We start from the raw sequence: 22,267 nt of genomic DNA on the forward strand, positions 1-22,267 counted from the left end.
AATGCAGGAAGTTTACTTTGAGCAACACACTGTATACATAGAGCTCGTAGACATATATAGTAAAGATTTTGCTTTGGCAACAGCCCTCTAGTAAAATGTATGAAGTTTATATTAGCATCTCACAATACCTGAACGAAATTTTTCTATTTACTTCTTCATTTACAATTTTCTGAAATTTTTTATCAGTAATCCTGTCTATATAATATAGATATCAAAATCAGAAAAATTTAATTAATTATCTTTAAATGTATCTAAGTAATGAATACTTCGCCCCTGTTCATACCGAAACAACATGATGTAATTGTAGATAGCTAGAAAGTAAAATGTATTCAGCAGGCTGTGCAGCAAGCGACATCTATAAATGGTGATAAAACAGTAATGTGATATAATGTTATATACTGGCAGAGTTTTAAATTAAGAACATATACATCAGTGTTTTAATAATAAGAATTTTGCATCAAATTGCAAAACAAATATCTTAACTTCTGTCTTTTCATGCATAAGAGTTCAGCATTCGGAAAATTATATTTTCGTAAATGGTTTAGCAAAAATAACGAAAATTATTGCCCTGAGAAATGGATATGCTTGGTATGAATCCGAATTACGCCAAGACTACCCGTCAACGGTTGTTTTGAACACGCCCTTAATGAATATATATAACCCTTAAAAAACGTAAAGTGAGTGAATCTACTATCCGAGTGTGTCTTTATATCTTGAGTATTTAAGAAATGCATTTATCTATCTGGATAAAGCTAACGCTATTGCCTGAATAACAATGTTTATTTAACACTTGATATTACCAACTTCATATATATCTTGAAATAAAACATAAATTTCCTAATCAGATACTACCAATTGCAGAAAAAATACAAAAATAATGGAATTTCTAATAACACTACAAGTAACATACCGAGGAATAAATTGCGCAGCAAAACTGATGCAATCTACAATATATATACCAAAAAATTTATGTACCGCAATAGAAATGCAAAAGAATGAGAAATGAAACTATCATGAGATTTATAATGAAAAATTTACCATAAACTATTGATATATGTTAATAAATATATGCTTTTAATACTATTTATTTAAATATGCTGAAACTTTCATAATATTCATTACTTACGAACGCTTTTTCATCCATCGAAACATAGCACAAGCCATTCTCAATTCAGTGCTGGTGCACGTCAATAAAATAAGGATAAATCCAAATTTTTACAAAAAATCAATCGCCTTGACTCGTTTCTCAGAAAACGTATGTCTACAAATGCAGTATTAATATATCACATCAATATAATTCGGGATCATAAAATCTCCAAACAACGCATTAAACGCAAAAAATCGCATTAAGGCAGAATGAAGAATTTTCACTCTTACAATGGCTTTTACAACAATATACAATAGAATCTAATTTCTAAATTAAGTGTTCATTGTTACACCATATTTAATTTTTGGGGAATCTTTCATGGTTGTTCAGTAATTCTAACTGTTAACTTGTTTAAATAGAATTATGATTTCATATATATGCACAGACTTATATATGTATATAATAATACGTATCTGTAGTAACATACATCATATTATTATATGTAGGCGTATAATTCTAAATTAATTATACTAGTCAACATATTTTATATATTGATAGCATCAGACTTTTAAAATTATTTATTACTATGTGCTTGCTAACGATTATATAATTACGCACAGTGGTACCTCGACATACGTGTTTAATTCGTTTCGTAACTTTGCTCGTATGTCAAATTGCTCGTATCTCAAAGCAATTTTCCACATTGAAATTAATCGAAATCCCATTAATCCGTTCCAGATCCCAAAACACGACCTCAGTTGTTTGTTAAGTGTTTTTAAGTAAGAATCAAAAACAAGAAGAAACATTTATTTATAAATAACAAATACATATTCTATAAAAACATAATTAAAAGAAAAAGTGAAGTGCCTACGGAAGAGCTTAATTTTTGTCACTGGTCTTCGCTTTTTTCGTCATGATCTGCTTATTTCCACCCGCAGATCATTTAAAAAAACTTTCCAAGGAGGTTTGTTTCTTCTTCCGTGTCAAGGATGCACGGCTAGTTGCAACGTTTTCGCGGTGATTTTTATCCACGCACTCTACAACTTTCTCCCACATTCCCAAGACCTGTTTTATATCTCTTGTAGCGATAACCTCCTCCACCTCTGGCTCCTCTTCAAAACTAATTTTTCGTTAACACAACGTATGCTGCTGCAAATACAGATCGTGTAACTCCTCGGTTGTCAGCTCCTGAGACTGTTGTTCGACGAGTTCGTTCACATCTCTCCCATCCACCTCCAGACTCATGGATTTTCCCAGAGAAACAAGCTCCTCTACCTATGCGACTTTGGGTTCCAATCCTTCGAAGGCCCTTTCAGCAACAGCCTCAGGCCACAGCTTCTTCCGTGCAGAGGTTAAGGTCCTCGTTGTAACACCCAGCCAGGCCTGATCAATAATTCCTAGGCATATGACGATCTTAAAGTGGCCTTTCCAGAACTCTCGAAGGGTAAGGTTTGTGTTCTCCGTCACCTCAAAGCAGCCCCAAAAAATGTGCTTGGTGTACAATTTCTTAAAATTAGAAATCACCTGCTGATCCATCGTCTGCAGGATAGGAGTGGTGTTGGGTGGTAGGTAGGGAACTTTTATATACTTGAACTATTAGAGTAAATCAACTTCGTGATTTGGTGGGTGAGTAGGGGCATTGTCGAGGAAGAGAAGGGCTTGCATGGGTAGGTTGTTTTTCTGTGGGTATTTTTTAACAGAAGGGCCAAACACCAGGTTTATCCACTTCACAAAGAATTTCCTGGTGACCCAAGCCTTCGGATTTGTCATCCACATACCTGGCAGATTTTCTTTTGAAATATTATATGACTTAAAGACTCTGGGATTTTCCGAATGGTATACTAGCAGAGGCTTGATTTTACAGTCGCCAATCTCATTGGCGCAAATTACTAGAGTTAATCTATCCTTCATGGGTTTGTGACCTGGCATCGTCTTCTGCTCTGCCGTTATGTAAGTTCTATTCGCCATCCTTTTCTAGAAAAATACTGTATCGTCACAGTTAAAGACTTGCTGGGGGGATGTATGCTTTGGCTAGTATCAGTTCGGAAAACATTTTGATGTGAACCTCAGCTGCCTTCACATCGGAACTTGCTGCCTCACCATGTCTGAGGACGGAGTGAATGCCGGTCCTTTTCCTAAAGATGTCAAGCCAGCCCTACTGGATTTAAACAAGTCTTCCGATTCCTCATTTTTAGAAGTGTGTGGGATCTTCTTTAGCAAATAACCGTAAATTGCTCGTGCCTTCTCACATATGAAGCTTTATGTTAAGGTTCCTCCTTGAAGCTGCTCCTCTCTCACCCACCCCATCAGTAGTTTCTCCATCTATTCACGGAGAGAGGTCCAGAGTTTAGACATTATTTTATCGGCCTTAGATGGCGTTATACCCTTTATCAACTCCTTTTTTTTAAGCACAGTACATATCATTGATGTGCTACGACCGTACATCATCGCCAAGTCAATTACTCGCACACCTTGCTCATGGTTTTCTATGATTTCACGCTGTAATTCAATAGACAACATCTTATTCTTTGTACCCATGGTTATAAAAATAAATATGATAATGTTTTCTAAATGTACAAAAAGCAAAAAGCGCCAACCCAGCTTATCAAATATGCTTCCAAAACGAGGGAAACAAGCACACAGACTGAGATCTTGTCTGAGGTGGGAGAAACTGTTAGACGCTGCATCTAAATATAAATAACCATCGTCTTCACTGCCGAAACCCTCTAAACTATTCTATAAATCACTATCATATCAGCTATAAAATCGTCATTAGCCAAATCTACATCATCATCAAAATCATCTAAATATTCCTCACCACACAAAACACATCATGATTTTAAACCATCGTATCTCTATCACCATCGTCAGAATAAAATAAACCACCATCACACAAATCACATCATCATTCCATACTAATCAATCGAAACTATATATCATATACACCATCATCATTGAAGTCGTCAAATAATAAAATCACCTGAATACAAAGTACTATCACCTAAAGTTTTATTACCATCATACTCATTTAATCACATTCTTCATCACTATAACATATAATCACGATAACTTAAATAAAAAATCATCAGCAGTTAGTATAAATCCTCATCCTTAAAATACCAGCTAAATTATTTAAATCATCATCATTTAAATCAAGATTTTTTTGGTGTTTCGCTAGTATAACATCAAAACGAACCAGTTTCATTTAGGTACAGACATGTACAGGTAAAAGTGTTGGAGCTTCATTAAAGATTGCACAGGTATACATCCCAATAACTAACCGAATACAGCACGGAGGGAAGGCCAGAAGAGGAAGAATCCTACTGGTAGTTCTTTAAAGAGAGATTTAGAAGTTAGTTTTTAAGTGAGGAGGACAAAAAGGGAGAACGGGTTATAGAAGAAATGAAGAAATCTAGAAAAAGGTTCATTAGAAAGTAGTAATAATATTGTAGTGGCTAAATCAATTATTAGCCCACCGGATGAGTCCAGATCTCGAAACTTTGTGCTGCTGGGAAAGGAGGGAAATCTAATAAAACAAGTTTTATATCAAGCTTGTACAGAATACCAGCAGCTTAGCTGCCAGCCTTCGTCTGGCTTTTAAATGTACCGGGAAAATGGCTGAAAGAAACACCAATTTTTAAACTTGAAAACAGCGTAGAATTTTACTCTGCAGAACGACTTCATAAAAAAAAAGTTATTACGTATAACAAAATTACCATGAAATAAGCAATATCCCTTAATAGAAATATTAATGATCTTAATAAATAAATTAACCAACTTCCCTTTGCAAAATCTTAAGAACTCAAATGGTATAAAGGAGGTTAAGAACTTTGTTTCCTAAAAAAATCACTCAAAACTTTTCAGTATCTTAAAATCAGTGAAATGAGCAACAAAGAACACAAAAGAATACAAAAATCAAAAAAATTCTGGAAAGCAAAGTATAATTAATGATAATGCAAAGTATAATTAATGATATCCCTTGTAATGTTGCGCGCTTCCAACCTGCACGCAACAATAGTGGTGACTGCTAACAACTGGAAAGTAGACAAATTCTTGAGAAGGGTTTAAATCCCTTTTTATTCAACTTTAGAAATTACAAATGCGTGCTCTTGACGCTCGCAAACTACGCCGACCCGGCGGTAAAATAAAAATAAAAAACTAAAAAAAGAATAATAACATGTGACTAACTACGAGGCTCTCTATACGTAACTAACCTCACCGCGTTCTAAGATACCGCTGATAATTCAGCAAACTTCTGAATATAACGTTGAAAAATTAACAACAAGAACTTAAACGCGTGGTTCTTCAATTTCTAACTAACCACCTCCACGCTCGTGCAGCAAGAAACACACTTTCGAACTCGTTTCCCTTCTATTTAACTCAGATTACTTCCGCTGACAATTTGAATCCTTTGCGCGTTCTACTAAAATTTACATACTCTGGCATTGGCAATTCCAGGGGAAAGTAAGGCTTAACAGGAAAGATAGTTTAAACTTAAAATAAATATTAGTTAAAATAAATATAAACCCTACATTTCCCGCTGCCAGAATTTGGAAAACTTGGAAGCAGGTCCTAGAAACGACCTATTGGAAAGTTTCCACAATTCTGATCTAAATTTTAAGAGCCTCGTTGACATAAAAAAAATCTGTTATCTCACAAAAGGTAGAACAAATTTCTGTAGATACTTATTTAATTCTCTCTTCTTACAGCAACCTTTCCCGGACTTCAGCAATCAATCTGTTCTCTTCCTTCCAGTATCTGGAAGGAATAAGTATCAGTATCTTTCTAAATACATTATAATTTACACTTTCTTGACACTGAATAAGTTTTTGTTTTTGAACGATTTATTTTCCTTAGTTACTGCTTAATTCACATTCATTCAAGTATTCAAACATGAATTTAACTTTACCCTGGCTCTCCACCATGTGAGGAGTCAAACGGGAATATTCGTGTTTTAGTATTGCAACACTTCTCCTAACCACAATGATTTGTTAGAATTCAACGACCAAATAGACACACCTTACTCGACATTATACAAGTCGATGAGCTACTTTAACATTCTTAAAATTCAAGTGTAGGTGGAGAACATTACAAAACACATTCATTCTAAATTCCCCCTCATTTATCTATAGACATGCAGGCTTTCGCTCTAAAGCATGATTTTATCTACAGTTTAATAATTAAATTTGAATTCATTGCTTTTGAGCATTTACTTTTAGCATCTAAAATTTTATGCTTCTAGACTAAATTCTACTTTTACATAACTTTCAAGCATTTACGTATATTTACAAAATTCTAATACATATGATTTTTACAATTTACCATAAAATGAATAAGAGAAAAATAAATTTTTACTTTACTCATTCTTCGCCAAGCTAGAGGCACTGAAACTAAAGTTGTTATTAATACAAGAATACGAAGTTATTTTTATCTTCGGCCAAATTCTGGCTTTAACATAAAAGAATTAGTCTTTCGACCAACAGAAACTGCTTGTTCCTAGATTTTATACTTAAAGAAAATAATACTTTTGCATTAGCTAAATAAAGTAAAATAAAAGTAAATCTCAACCGAAACACATTGACTTTCGTCAAAACATAGAACTTTGTATTTACGCATAACATTTCGGAACAAAAGAAAAAAAATGTTATAGAAGATTTTAACTTATCTTTGAGTTTTCGATGATTGTAACTCCGACATTCTCTTCTGGCAGAACTGCTCCCATGTTATAGATTCCAATTTTTTCTCTTGGCTTCTTTTTTTTGTTATTGTTGCTTCTTTGTCTTTGAGTATGGTAGTAAAGTCATGCTGCGATAATGATGTTAATGTCACACTGCGACTTTTGTATAACTTCACAAAGTGACATAAATTTAATTGCTTTAAAGCAGCGGTTCTCAACCTTTTGACTAACACATACCATCTAAACAAAAATTTAAAAACCTTAGTACAACCAGTATAATTATTGTACATTTTATAATACTTATTCAGTTTCTCAATATAAATAGAAAAAATAAATGTTTTGCCATTTGCACAAGCTATTGGCTATCTGTATTAAATAGGCACACATAAAAAATATTAATTAAGAATTGGTTACCATTTTAATTATCAAAATTTAAGTTATATACTTAAATTTAGTGTAAAATTTGGGCCTGTTTAAGAGAGATCAATTTCTTTGTCTGGCCTTATTTCACTTAGCTTTAAGTGTGATCCACTTTTAATTTTATTCTGTATTTATTTTTCAAATAAAACATGGAAGAAAATCCTTGTTCACACAAATAGGTTGTGCGAAAAGGCAATAAAAATTTAGCTTTATTTGAAATGCCTTTAAATTCTTTTTTTCGGTGTAGCCAAAAGTTGTTATTTATGAAATCTTCAGTGGAAGTTCAATCACAGGAATTTTCTAACAATTGTTCTTTTTTTCTTCATAGAATTTTTGAACTTTGTTTCTTTGCCTACCACCTATTTTTTATCTTGTGTACCACCTGTTGAGAATTGCTGCTTTAAAGATCTGTGTGGGTGTCGCACAGTGTTACATTAGTTTAATCAGTATAATGTCGCAATAGCAGTATTTCAGACATCTCCTCCAGTAAAACTGATAACAGCAGAAAAGCGTTTTATTGATCCAGTAAGAAGTTACTCTTCCAGTTATTAAAATCTTACTGGAATCTTTGGAATTTTTTAATTATTGAATATAGTCATCACAATCATATCAGATTTCCTCAGTGATTATTGTTATATCTCATTGTATTGAAATTATATAACAGATGCGTTTATGATTCATTTACATTTTTATGTAAAACTTGGCTCTCATAAATTGCTATAAAACTATATGCTCATAGTTTTTGTGTATCACTTTTGTGTACTTGCGTGTATTGCTATAAAACATATGCTAATAGTTTTTGTGCAAATAAAACTTACATTTCTTCATTCAAATATTTAGTATAGCCAATAACTACAGTGAGCATAGTTATGTGAATGAAATTAAGCATATAAAACAATTTGTTTTCCAATAAATGTAAGAAAGTTTTAAATAGCAAATTTTCTAGTGTATAAGACGCACTTTTTTTCTTTGAAAATAAGTCGGGAAAAAAAGGAGGTGCATCTTGTATGTCGATACTCAGTTTTTGATTGCATTAATTTCTGGAAATTTCCTCTTTTTTTGGAGTTATGTGATTTTTTTCTTGTTTCCTTGCGATGTGTGGGAATATTACAGTTACGGAGAGCTTAGTAAATGTGCATCTGGCATGAAAACTGCAATTTTTGCGAACGACTTTTAAGTGTGGGAAATTTCAACTGTTTGGTGTTTCTTAAGTTTGTTGGCAAATTATGGTTCAAAAACAATGTTGAAATTGCTGTAACAAAGCATGCAAGCTGGATGCAGGCTTCAAATTTTGAGGTTACACCATCAAGAAGAAGGGGAAGGCCTAACATTTGGAAAGTTTGTGAATGGGTCAAAGCATCTTGGGATGCTGTGAAAACAGAGGCAGAGGTTAAATCATGTATGAAGTGTGGCATTATTAATACACTGGATGGTACAGAGGACAATCTGTTGTATGAGGACTCGAATGCTGATTTAGGAGAGGTTTCAAGTGACTTTTCATTTAGCTATGGTGATGAGTGTTTAGGTTTTGATGAAGAAAATTAAAAGCTCTTCCCCAGATGAATTGTGGGTATAAAGTATTACTTTGTATTTATATTTAAAATACTGTAAATTCATTATAATGAAATGTGTATAAAAAAAGGGGGATGTGCCTTATGCGCCTGCAAATACGGTAATAAAGATATAAAAATATCCATTCACTTAAGAGAAACTTAAATTCATTTCCTGCAAAAATTTTAAAAGATCCTTGTAATATATTTAATGCAGCCTTTTCTTAATTAATAAGAAGTTAATATTGTTAATAACATATTTTATTTATATCGGCAATTCTGTCAATGTATACATGTTTTTCGAATGGCCTTTCATCGAATTTTACAAAATATGACTCGTATTCATAATATAAGTTTACAATGTCTCCTTCAGCCTCATGAAATTAAACAAAATATGCATTATTATTATAAAAAATTATAATGCTATTATATGCATTGAGATGAGCAGTGACTGGCAAGAGTTTTAAAGCTATTTATTAAATTTTAAATTACTTTAAAATTGAAAGAAAGCTCCAAATTTTTAAATAGGTACTAAACATTTTGATGATTGTTTGATTTACTATTTTGAAGCTTTATTATTTATCATTTATACTTTTATTATTTTTGAAACTCGGACGCTTCCAAACATATGAATTTATAATACTTACAATTCAGTAAAAACAAATACAAACTTAAAATTTTAGATTCTAAGCTTTCAAGACAGCTTCTGTACACAAAAGTACTCGCTGTTATACACTCATGTCCATAAATTAAGGATAATGCAAAATCAGGCAAAGGAAAAGTTAGAAGCAAAACAAATTTGACTTATTTGTAAAGCTTATTTATTAAACAAAAGGTAAAGAGCAAAAACAGATGCTATATGTTTGATATTATTAAAAACATTAGCGATTTTTTTTTCTCCCTGGAGCAAATTACCAAAAAAAAAAAAACTTATTTACAAAAAACCAATATTACATGGTTGGTTTGATTGTAATACATTGTATGTCTCCCAGACGATGCAATACAGTCCGTACAACGCCTAGGCATCTGAGTATCAAATTATCGATCTGATCTTGGGGGATATTACATCACTCAAAAAGCAATGCACTCCGAAGTTCCGGTAGACATGTAGAAGGAGGTTGACGGGCTGCAACTCGTCGGCCAAGCATGTCCCACACGTGTTCTACTGGTTCAAGTCTGGTGAGAATGCTGGCCAGTCTGTACGGGTGATATCCTCCGATTGAAGGCATTCGCTTACGATATTTGCACGGTGAGGACTGGCGTTGTCATCCATAAACAAATTGTGTGCCCATGGCACCCCGAAACAAATGTACATGTTGTTCCAGAATGACGTCCCGATAGATATGGCTTGTCATGATTCCAATTTGAACATGAAGGTCAGTTCTGGAACCCAGAATAATTCCACCCCAAACGAGCACTCCTACACCACCGTGACGGTGTCGTTCAATGATGCTTTCTTGGTGGTAACGAATACCTGGAGCTCTCCATATGAAAGTCCGGCGAGAATCAGACTGCAAGCTAAACCTGGACTCGTCGGAAAACATCACACAAGCCCACTGTTGCGGTGTCCACAGTGCATGCTCTCTACTCCAGGCTAACCGCAGGCGACAGTGAGTTGCAGTAAGTGGAACGCATCTGACAGGTCTACGAACATATAAACCAATCTGCCCTAAGCGTCTGTACACGGTCTGCCTTGAAATTGTCGTACCAGTGGCTGAAGAGAGCTGACGAGGCAGGTCTCAGGCTGTGCTCCACCTGTTTGTTTTGGCAGTAACTGCCAAATACCGGTCCTTATTCGGCGCTGTAACTCTGGGGCGACCTGTGCTGTAACGTCTACTCACATTACCATCATCTCCAGTATCGGAAATTGTGTTTGACATAATCGAAAGTTCCAACTTACTTTTATTAAATTGCTCTAATAGTCTAAAAGAAAATAATAAGCCGTATCCAATTAGAAGATTAAGGAACAACACAATCTGCAACATTAACTGAAATAGATTATTTTAGCTTAGCTTATACCGTCCGTTATACATTAAACGCGCATGCGTAAACGTATTATGCATATGCGTAAACGCATGCGCGGAAAATTTGTAGCTTTGAGGTCCGGATTATAGATCATTCCGGATTATGGATGTCCGGATTAAAGACTTTTGACTGCACTTTCTTCAATACATAACCCGAACAAAGAATCGAAATTGGAATTTATCTTTGTCTCGAACACTTTAAACTTATTCTTCAGCACTTCCAAATCACTTCTTTGGATATTTTTGTCGGCAACGTTTTGTTTTAACTTTGTTTTCAATGTATGTTTTTTCGCTGATATCTCCTTTAGTGACCTTTTAATTACCAAAAGTCAATAAACAAATAAAGAGCTTCAGAAAGAGGGATGGTACTTACTTTTTTGTTTCTACAGAACTTCAATCTGAAAGTATCCTATGTAATTCTTCATTTCACAAAACCGAAAGTAATATCACAGTCTCATAAACTTCATTAGCTGTTCCGGCTCTGACCGCCTAAACAATTAATTAAACAACGTTGAACAATTTAATTAATTGTAACAAATTGCCTCAGGCTCTTTTATAAGTATTAGTTTATGTTTTATAAAAATTTAGCAAATTTTTGATTAAGAAACATATTTTTAAGGCAAGCAGTGTAATTAATAAAACATTTGTATTTTAAGTGTACAAGACAGTCTGTCTGAAATTGTAGCTTTTAAATACTTTTAGTCCAAAGTAGCATTAGCCCAAACATCTAATGATTGTCTGTAAATGAAAAAAATTGCCCGTTTGGACCTAATTTTTATCCTATAAAATCTGAGATTGTTTTTATTATTTATTTGAGGGGTACTGAACCCAAGGTTTGCATAACTTTTCAACCACAAGGTTTGTGCTTACATTATTTTCTTATTTTTTATAAAAAGTTTTAGAAAAGTATTTAAAATAAATGGATCTTATATCGAGTTAAAGAAAGTGCTTACAGATTGTATTTTTTAAATAAGCTAATTATCTTTAAGATAAATGCTATTATTTTTTTATGATGACAATAATAGGAAAATAAGGGGAATAAAGTCTCCTGAATATTTCTTTTTGCAGAGTTATTTATATTAAAATAAATTTCATAATCCTTAATTTTATTTGCATGAATTTCACATATTTCATAAAAAAACAGATGCATATTTGTATCCTATAAAATAATTTGTTAAAATTCTACAGGATATTTGAGTGGGCTTCCCAGACACTGTTATTTCATAAAATAACAAGCAAATATTTATATTGTATACATCAATGCCTTTAAAGATTACGTTATTTCATGTAATTGTAAGATACCTGTTTAAGTATTTATTCCATGCTAAAAGAAATTATTTGTAAATTAGGTGATATTAATTTCTTTAAAAGTAATTCATGGGTTCAGTGCAAATTGCATTTTATTTTATAGAAGAAATTTTGTTTCACAAACTTTTTGCATACACAAAGCTTTCGGTCGAAGGCTTCTTAGTATTTTTCGGTTTCGGCACGAAAATCGCCTACAGGTCGGCAGATAGTGTGGCTGGATACGAGGTTTTTATTTATGAACCTCACGCTGTAACATCTTTCTCTATTGATTGCTATTTCCCTAGTGCCAGTTGCCGCATTCATTCGAAACCATTTCGTATTTATCAAAATCTGACAAGAATATTCTGCGTGTCGTGATTTGGAAAGCCATCTTTCAATACGAAATAATCCGTAGATACACCTAGAAGATTAAAGGTGCCATTTAGTTGTTGAGTTATCGATGAAATGGTTTCATTTCATGGTTCTTGGACTATAGTTTAAGCCTAATTTTCTATCACGAATGAGGCCCACCAGCGGCCGAGCGGTGGAGTCACCGAACGCTGGTAGTCGGTCCGAGGTTCGAATCCCAGGAACGGGCTGGGCGTTTTCGTGGTTTTCCCCATGTGTAACGTGTATACAAGCCAGTTTCCCTTAGAAAGTGCTCCACAAAGGCACAGGCAGATAGCCCTTGAGGCTTTGTCATAATCACACACAATCATGAATGATGCCTTTTCTTTGTCAAAATTTTATTGCAAATTTTTCATCTCTGGCAATTTCTAAATAGATAGATTCGATGCACTTTTAAAAAGTTTAAAAAGTATACCAGTATTTCAGTGGTAAATTAAAATTTAGAGCTATCTAAATTTATGTGCAGTCATAATTCACTTGCATTTAGAAGTATCTAAATTTATGTGATGTCAATTTATGATTTAAATGGATGTGTGTGCCAAGTTTGGTGCTTTTATGCATGTACTGTCACTGTGGTTTATTATGGTCTCGGTAATAAAATTGTACCTATTTTTGTTTATTATAGGAATGCGAAGCGCCCAAGAAGAGGATGTGAGCAAACAAGCCCTGTGGATGTGGAGGCTGAGAGGTAAGATACCAATTTTTTCTCTTGGCTTCTTTTTTTTGTTATTGTTGCTTCTTTGTCTTTGAGTATGGTAGTAAAGTCATGCTGCGATAATGATGTTAATGTCACACTGCGACTTTTGTATAACTTCACAAAGTGACATAAATTTAATTGCTTTAAAGCAGCGGTTCTCAACCTTTTGACTAACACATACCATCTAAACAAAAATTTAAAAACCTTAGTACAACCAGTATGATTATTGTACATTTTATAATACTTATTCAGTTTCTCAATATAAATAGAAAAAATAAATGTTTTGCCATTTGCACAAGCTATTGGCTATCTGTATTAAATAGGCACACATAAAAAATATTAATTAAGAATTGGTTACCATTTTAATTATCAAAATTTAAGTTATATACTTAAATTTAGTGTAAAATTTGGGCCTGTTTAAGAGAGATCAATTTCTTTGTCTGGCCTTATTTCACTTAGCTTTAAGTGTGATCCACTTTTAATTTTATTCTGTATTTATTTTTCAAATAAAACATGGAAGAAAATCCTTGTTCACACAAATAGGTTGTGCGAAAAGGCAATAAAAATTTAGCTTTATTTGAAATGCCTTTAAATTCTTTTTTTCGGTGTAGCCAAAAGTTGTTATTTATGAAATCTTCAGTGGAAGTGCAATCACAGGAATTTTCTAACAATTGTTCTTTTTTTCTTCATAGAATTTTTGAACTTTGTTTCTTTGCCTACCACCTATTTTTTATCTTGTGTACCACCTGTTGAGAATTGCTGCTTTAAAGATCTGTGTGGGTGTCGCACAGTGTTACATTAGTTTAATCAGTATAATGTCGCAATAGCAGTATTTCAGACATCTCCTCCAGTAAAACTGATAACAGCAGAAAAGCGTTTTATTGATCCAGTAAGAAGTTACTCTTCCAGTTATTAAAATCTTACTGGAATCTTTGGAATTTTTTAATTATTGAATATAGTCATCACAATCATATCAGATTTCCTCAGTGATTATTGTTATATCTCATTGTATTGAAATTATATAACAGATGCGTTTATGATTCATTTACATTTTTATGTAAAACTTGGCTCTCATAAATTGCTATAAAACTATATGCTCATAGTTTTTGTGTATCACTTTTGTGTACTTGCGTGTATTGCTATAAAACATATGCTAATAGTTTTTGTGCAAATAAAACTTACATTTCTTCATTCAAATATTTAGTATAGCCAATAACTACAGTGAGCATAGTTATGTGAATGAAATTAAGCATATAAAACAATTTGTTTTCCAATAAATGTAAGAAATTTTAAATAGCAAATTTTCTAGTGTATAAGACGCACTTTTTTTCTTTGAAAATAAGTCGGGAAAAAAAGGAGGTGCATCTTGTATGTCGATACTCAGTTTTTGATTGCATTAATTTCTGGAAATTTCCTCTTTTTTTGGAGTTATGTGATTTTTTTCTTGTTTCCTTGCGATGTGTGGGAATATTACAGTTACGGAGAGCTTAGTAAATGTGCATCTGGCATGAAAACTGCAATTTTTGCGAACGACTTTTAAGTGTGGGAAATTTCAACTGTTTGGTGTTTCTTAAGTTTGTTGGCAAATTATGGTTCAAAAACAATGTTGAAATTGCTGTAACAAAGCATGCAAGCTGGATGCAGGCTTCAAATTTTGAGGTTACACCATCAAGAAGAAGGGGAAGGCCTAACATTTGGAAAGTTTGTGAATGGGTCAAAGCATCTTGGGATGCTGTGAAAACAGAGGCAGAGGTTAAATCATGTATGAAGTGTGGCATTATTAATACACTGGATGGTACAGAGGACAATCTGTTGTATGAGGACTCGAATGCTGATTTAGGAGAGGTTTCAAGTGACTTTTCATTTAGCTATGGTGATGAGTGTTTAGGTTTTGATGAAGAAAATTAAAAGCTCTTCCCCAGATGAATTGTGGGTATAAAGTATTACTTTGTATTTATATTTAAAATACTGTAAATTCATTATAATGAAATGTGTATAAAAAAAGGGGGATGTGCCTTATGCGCCTGCAAATATGGTAATAAAGATATAAAAATATCCATTCACTTAAGAGAAACTTAAATTCATTTCCTGCAAAAATTTTAAAAGATCCTTTTAATATATTTAATGCAGCCTTTTCTTAATTAATAAGAAGTTAATATTGTTAATAACATATTTTATTTATATCGGCAATTCTGTCAATGTATACATGTTTTTCGAATGGCCTTTCATCGAATTTTACAAAATATGACTCGTATTCATAATATAAGTTTACAATGTCTCCTTCAGCCTCATGAAATTAAACAAAATATGCATTATTATTATAAAAAATTATAATGCTATTATATGCATTGAGATGAGCAGTGACTGGCAAGAGTTTTAAAGCTATTTATTAAATTTTAAATTACTTTAAAATTGAAAGAAAGCTCCAAATTTTTAAATAGGTACTAAACATTTTGATGATTGTTTGATTTACTATTTTGAAGCTTTATTATTTATCATTTATACTTTTATTATTTTTGAAACTCGGACGCTTCCAAACATATGAATTTATAATACTTACAATTCAGTAAAAACAAATACAAACTTAAAATTTTAGATTCTAAGCTTTCAAGACAGCTTCTGTACACAAAAGTACTCGCTGTTATACACTCATGTCCATAAATTAAGGATAATGCAAAATCAGGCAAAGGAAAAGTTAGAAGCAAAACAAATTTGACTTATTTGTAAAGCTTATTTATTAAACAAAAGGTAAAGAGCAAAAACAGATGCTATATGTTTGATATTATTAAAAAAATTGGCGATTATTTTTTCTCCCTGGAGCAAATTACCAAAAAAAAAAAACTTATTTACAAAAAACCAATATTACATGGTTGGTTTGATTGTTAATACATTGTATGTCTCCCAGACGATGCAATACAGTCCGTACAACGCCTAGGCATCTGAGTATCAAATTATCGATCTGATCTTGGGGGATATTACATCACTCAAAAAGCAATGCACTCCGAAGTTCCGCTAGACATGTAGAAGGAGGTTGACGGGCTGCAACTCGTCGGCCAAGCATGTCCCACACGTGTTCTACTGGTTCAAGTCTGGTGAGAATGCTGGCCAGTCTGTACGGGTGATATCCTCCGATTGAAGGCATTCGCTTACGATATTTGCACGGTGAGGACTGGCGTTGTCATCCATAAACAAATTGTGTGCCCATGGCACCCCGAAACAAATGTACATGTTGTTCCAGAATGACGTCCCGATAGATATGGCTTGTCATGATTCCAATTTGAACATGAAGGTCAGTTCTGGAACCCAGAATAATTCCACCCCAAACGAGCACTCCTACACCACCGTGACGGTGTCGTTCAATGATGCTTTCTTGGTGGTAACGAATACCTGGAGCTCTCCATATGAAAGTCCGGCGAGAATCAGACTGCAAGCTAAACCTGGACTCGTCGGAAAACATCACACAAGCCCACTGTTGCGGTGTCCACAGTGCATGCTCTCTACTCCAGGCTAACCGCAGGCGACAGTGAGTTGCAGTAAGTGGAACGCATCTGACAGGTCTACGAACATATAAACCAATCTGCCCTAAGCGTCTGTACACGGTCTGCCTTGAAATTGTCGTACCAGTGGCTGAAGAGAGCTGACGAGGCAGGTCTCAGGCTGTGCTCCACCTGTTTGTTTTGGCAGTAACTGCCAAATACCGGTCCTTATTCGGCGCTGTAACTCTGGGGCGACCTGTGCTGTAACGTCTACTCACATTACCATCATCTGGGAATCGTTGCCAAAGGCTGGAGATGACACTCTGGGCAATTCCAAGTTTGTCTGATACTTCCAGTTGGGTACGCCCACATTCCAGACGGCCGATAATTCTACCACGTAAAAAATCATCCAAATGCGTCCTTTGTCGGTTATTGCACTGAAATGCTTATAAAGCCCCTGCGAACTATTTGGTTATTGCACTGAAATGCTTATAAAGTGCCTGCGAACAGTTTTACTTCTTTGCCTGTATTCGTTATATATCACTTTCTTACATTCTCGTCATTGTGAAGTACCATCGGTGTCATCTGGTTACTTCCTAAAATTTGCATATGATTCTTGAAGATGTGTGTAGTGATGTTACAGGTGATATTTTAGTATATTTTAGAGTTCGATTTCCGCGTGACTCCGAATTATCCTTAATTTATGGACATGAGTGTAGTAGCAACTTTGTTGCAGCATATTTTGGGTGCCCCCATGCTGCACAGACACTATACATTTACCACCCACCAACCTTTTTGAGATTAACTGTTATAGTAGCACCTTTCTTTTCAATTGTTGCAGGGAGATGAGTTTGCACTATCTCTAAAAAATACATTAAATGGAAAATTTACTTGTGAATTTTTAATTATAATTACTGCATATTTAAACAGAAAGTCAATTAATTAAAAACCATAACATTTTTGCGATGCAACTATCACACGGAGGACAAGTCCAAGGATTTTCAAGTTCTCTTTCCCTACGATCAGCTTCTTGAAAGAACTTTTCGGCTTGCAGCATATTTTGGGTGCCCCCATGATGCACAGACACTATGCATTTACAACCCCCGAACCTTTTTCGAGATTCGAACCCGAGTGCTTTGGTACGGCAGTCGGCCTGATCGAGCGGTAAAATATAATGTAAAAGAACAAAGCTTTACTTAATTCAGCTCAATTACTGACAAATGGATAGATAACAAACTAAGTAACAATACATCATAAAAATTAAATAGCAGAACAAATGAGGATTAAACATCATTTTAAGAATAAAAAAAAGTTAGACATTTTAAATAACATTTTAAACATTTGCGATCAGATAAAACTGCTATTTTATGTTGTCTTCTAATTCATTTAAAGTCTTCTTGACATAACAGGTTCATACACTAAATATATTACTCTTCCTTCATGCATTGGGATATCTTTCCAGATGCTAATATCTACCTGCTTTATTTCTTCTGGGATGGTCACATATGCATTTAGTAGCACTATGCACTATTCATGGAAGTCTGGTCTTATTTTATTCGATTTTTTGAATAATTAAGATTTGACTCAGGCTGAGAGCTACGGGTGCTGGGTGTGACTTAATTTGGCAGATTTCATATTATACGTAATGTAAATTATCAAGATATTTTGTAAATGATGATGTACATAAAAATATATTTATAAATGTTGACTTATGTAAAATAACCTATGATAACTTCAGGGATTTAAATGCCCCCCTTTTTTTTTCACTTACCCAACTGTACTCTTCGGCTAGCGTGTCCGACATCACTTCAAAATATTTGTTACGATTACTATTAATATGTTTACGTTAGTCTCCTTTAACATTAATATGTTTCAATTCATTGACCTAAATAAATAAATATATAAATAAAAATTGACTTTAATCTATAAATGCATAACCAACAAGATTTCTTATTCTATCATTTAAGAAAATTATTTCAACTTCACAGAACACTCAAGAAATCTAACTTTCCTCAAAATAAAATGCAAATGTAATGGAAACTTATTTATAAAATCATAACGTTTTCATTGCTTTGAGTTCCATATTTGTATTTTAGTACATTTTATGCAGTTAGTTTTTATGTAAAGAAAATAAGATAATACTGAAATAGAAAATTTCATTTAAGCAAAAACGTAACAGAAATTACTTTATAAAATGAAAATGTGTGCAAAAAGTAAACAAAATAAAATAAAAAAAAAAACTATTAGGATTAATGTAAAATATTATTTTATAATACCACAGGAGCTATGTTGTTGAGAAACATTCTCTCTAAAAATTGAAGTTCTAATTCAGTTTTTAATTGGAATATATTTAATTCTGAATTTTTCGGTTGATTGCACAGTTAGGAGTTTTCAGCAACTCCACCTTTTCTTGCAATATTTGTAATCTACTTGATAAAGAATTTAAATTTTTTAAGATTAGATGTTGAAGTTCTGCGGAAGAGAAAAGGTCAGGGTATTACATATTTAATTCAGAAGTCAAACAACAAAAATCAGCGTTATATTTACAAAATTTTCACAGTGACTGTTTACTGTGAAAATTTTGTAAATATAACGCTGATTTTTGTTGTTTGACTTCTGAATTAGTATTTATTCGGCGTGTTATTGTGTCTTTATTCCATAATTATTCTAAAAACCTGAAAACAGAACACTTTTAAAAAATTGACTATTGGCAAATTCAGAAAGTTACTGTTAAAAAATTTCCAGCTGCGGTAAGATAGATTTCCCACAAAGCAGGTTTAGGATTTGCTAGATTTGGCGAGAAATCACCCATTTGGCAACATCTTTCAGCGAAATTGGCAATATGCCGTAGACAGATGGAGAACCATTTAGAACGAGTTCTTACTGGTTTGATTTAGAATGTTCTCGAATGCATGCTAAAAGCTATATAAACCCTGCCTGTATGCGGAGTAGCAGTAGTATCTCGAGTCTATCGAGTTGATTTTCAGTCTAGTATTGAGTTGATTGGGGAGTGCGTAGAGAGAGTCTCTTAATGTATCGCGAGTTAGTGCATCATCGAGTCTTATCTTGGAGTGTGTTGAGCTCCAAGAACGATTGAACTGAGTCAGAAGCTGTATTCTAATGCTTATTGTGGAGTGCATCGCGAGTTGTAGCGTCGAGAATCTCGACAGTACGTCGAATTCTGAGAAGACTGAACCTAGTCGGGAGCTGTACTCTAGCACTTTGCTGTGAAGCTGTCTTCACTGTTATAGCCTAAAGGCTCTGTTGCTGATTGTTTCAATGTGCTTGTCGCAGTTTTTGGACGACTGTAAACATGTTTTTGGAGATGTCCTGAATAATACTGGCAAATACATTGTGTGTTTATTAAGTGTCATCGTTAATCACTCCAAATTGCATGAACCTGTACAGGAATGCAACAGTACGAAACCTTTATTGGGTCTTTCTGATGAGCCTGCTTTTGGAGTATTAGTCCTCAGATTTGCAGTGAGGACTAGCTAAAACAGATGCAGAAAATTCTGGTTGAAAATATTTTCCTTGTGTGCACTCTGGTAGCAATGGCAAGCACAGCTCTGCTAGCTTTTTTACTATAGTACTTTTTTACTGTTTTTTACTTGTTTACTTTTTTTACTCATCTGAAGAATCAGAGAATTTAAATCGCTGGTGTTTTTTTTTTTTTTTTTTTTTTGTTGTTGTTTCCGCACCAAATTCTGCACTTTTCGATGTCTGAAAACTTCATAGCCAACTTTAACTTTTCTATGCCTTTTTCACTGAAAATTTTAAATTTCCGTTATCACTCATAAACAATAATTTAACATAAAGCAAAAAGAATGAATTAAATAATCGTTTAATGTTAGATTAAACATCTAAATGTTCTAGCAGCATTTATTTGCTCATGTATAATTATCGAAATATTTGATGTAAAATTAAATTAACAGTCATGGCTACATTATTTTATAAAATTCTGCAAATTTCAGATATTTTGCAACAATTTATTCAATAAATAAATCAAATAGAATTTTTATGGTTTCGAATTGTAGGATTATACTATTTCATTATTTTTCCACTGCAAAATTAAGGTGACCGAATAGATTTTGAGAGCATCAAATTTGTATAAAAAAAATGCAGTTAAATGTTAAAGCAAATATATATTATATCCTGATATGATTGTTAATTTTTGAATTTTTTAATACATGCATTCCTATTTTTAAACAACTAGTCTGGTAATTAAAATAATGTTAAGATTCAAAAACCAAACTACCAACTCGTACTAATAATTTATGGATAAAAGTACTAAAAATGGAGATGTTACTATATTTTAAAAATATTTTGGTACTGATGTCATTCATAACAGCATTTTCCATGTTCTATTCAGCTTTCTAAATTATACAGTGAGAAAAATGAGCAACAAGAACACATAATTATAGAAAATATCATACTTGTCGATGCAAAAATTTAGAGAACCCGGTGAAATTGCCAAAGTTCTCAATAATCTGGGGCTTGATGTGATGCAATCATTTTGTTCAGTTTGATTCATTTTTTCATATTACATATGTCATTTATCCATATCAGCCCAAAACCAAGAATTTGGCACCGTTTGTACACCTTCATCAAATTCAGCAATGTAAAAGAAACTCTTGAAAAGCTAAAATAATTATTTTAGGTATTTTAGGTAAATTTAAAATAGATCAAGTCTTAAAATAAATAAAAAAGCACTATTTCATTCAAAATATTTCAGGTTCAAAGCATAAGTTTAGAGAAGAACAATTTACAAATAGATTTGAGTTTTAATACAATTTATTCCTGTGTTCTTATTAAATACGCATTACTGTTCTTTTTTAATCGATACAGATTTAAGTTTTGGTAGAGGGATAATTTTTTTTTACTTTGGTGTAATAAAGGCGTTTCTTCGAAAACATAAATTGGAAGAAATATTCTTGATGAATACTTACAAAATAATCTCTCTCTCTCTCTTTATTTATTTATTTATTTATTTTTAAATCTTAAATGATCATAAACAGCGTTTTTGTTAAAAATGCTATCTGTAAAATTTTCTTTAGTAAACACCAGCAAAATGGAAACTGCCCTAACATAATTAGAATTTTATTTATTTTATTAATGTATGTATAATGATGTATCTAAGTATGAAATCAATTAAAAATCAGCTTGCCATTTAAAAAAAAGCCTTGCTTTTATCAATTAACCCAAGTACATTTAGAAACAAATTTAATTGGTTTAATTATTCAGAGACTACTTTTAAGGAATGACTATATAGAAAATATTTCATATGAAATAAAGTTGCAACACTTAACTAATAGGATCACGTTCATTATTCTTTGCAGAACTTTATTGACATAGCTAATTTTATCTGCATATACATGTTTATGAATTAAATGTATATTCAACTGAGTAAAAGGAAATAATTATTTAATTTAAATTTTGTATATTTTGCTCTTTAAACAACCTGTTATTAGTAGTATATTCTGAGGCAGGAAAGTGATGTTCTATTTTTATTGCATTGCATGATTATTTTCGTGTTATTTAAAAAAACATTAGCAAGCCTTGTGAAAACATAATCGAGTATATTTAGTTATCAATTAAATAAATTACATCATCAATTAAATAAATTACACAGACATCAGAA

The 22,267-nt window shown here is 32.9% G+C and overlaps 2 protein-coding genes across 7 annotated transcripts in view; one reads left to right on the forward strand and one right to left on the reverse strand.

Annotated features, from left to right (window-relative positions):
* The window catches only part of LOC146995278 (uncharacterized), a 474,485-nt gene that overhangs the window by 107,727 nt on the left and 344,491 nt on the right, over positions 1-22,267 (forward strand). For all 3 annotated transcript variants that reach the window (XR_015042920.1, XM_085823162.1, XM_085823161.1), the window contains exon 3: positions 13,079-13,141. Coding sequence is in view for 2 of the 3 variants with exons in the window: in XM_085823162.1 (XP_085679288.1) it covers positions 13,079-13,141 (63 nt within the window). In the remaining variant the exon portion in view is untranslated. The remainder of the gene's footprint in view (positions 1-13,078; positions 13,142-22,267) is intronic.
* LOC146995279 (uncharacterized) overlaps positions 1-22,267 on the reverse strand; it is a 58,590-nt gene that overhangs the window by 14,318 nt on the left and 22,005 nt on the right. Inside the window, exon 3 of one of the 4 annotated variants that reach the window (XR_015042918.1) lies at positions 20,595-21,268. The exons of the other annotated variants lie outside the window; for them this stretch is intronic. The gene's annotated coding sequence lies outside the window, so the exon portion shown is untranslated. Of the gene's footprint in view, positions 1-20,594; positions 21,269-22,267 lie in introns of those variants that run through there. 4 annotated transcript variants of the gene reach the window in all.

This window comes from Stegodyphus dumicola, chromosome 9 (genome assembly GCF_044657685.1).
Source record: "Stegodyphus dumicola isolate Sdum_Otavi_A_Nest chromosome 9, ASM4465768v1".
Taxonomy (NCBI): domain Eukaryota; kingdom Metazoa; phylum Arthropoda; class Arachnida; order Araneae; family Eresidae; genus Stegodyphus; species Stegodyphus dumicola.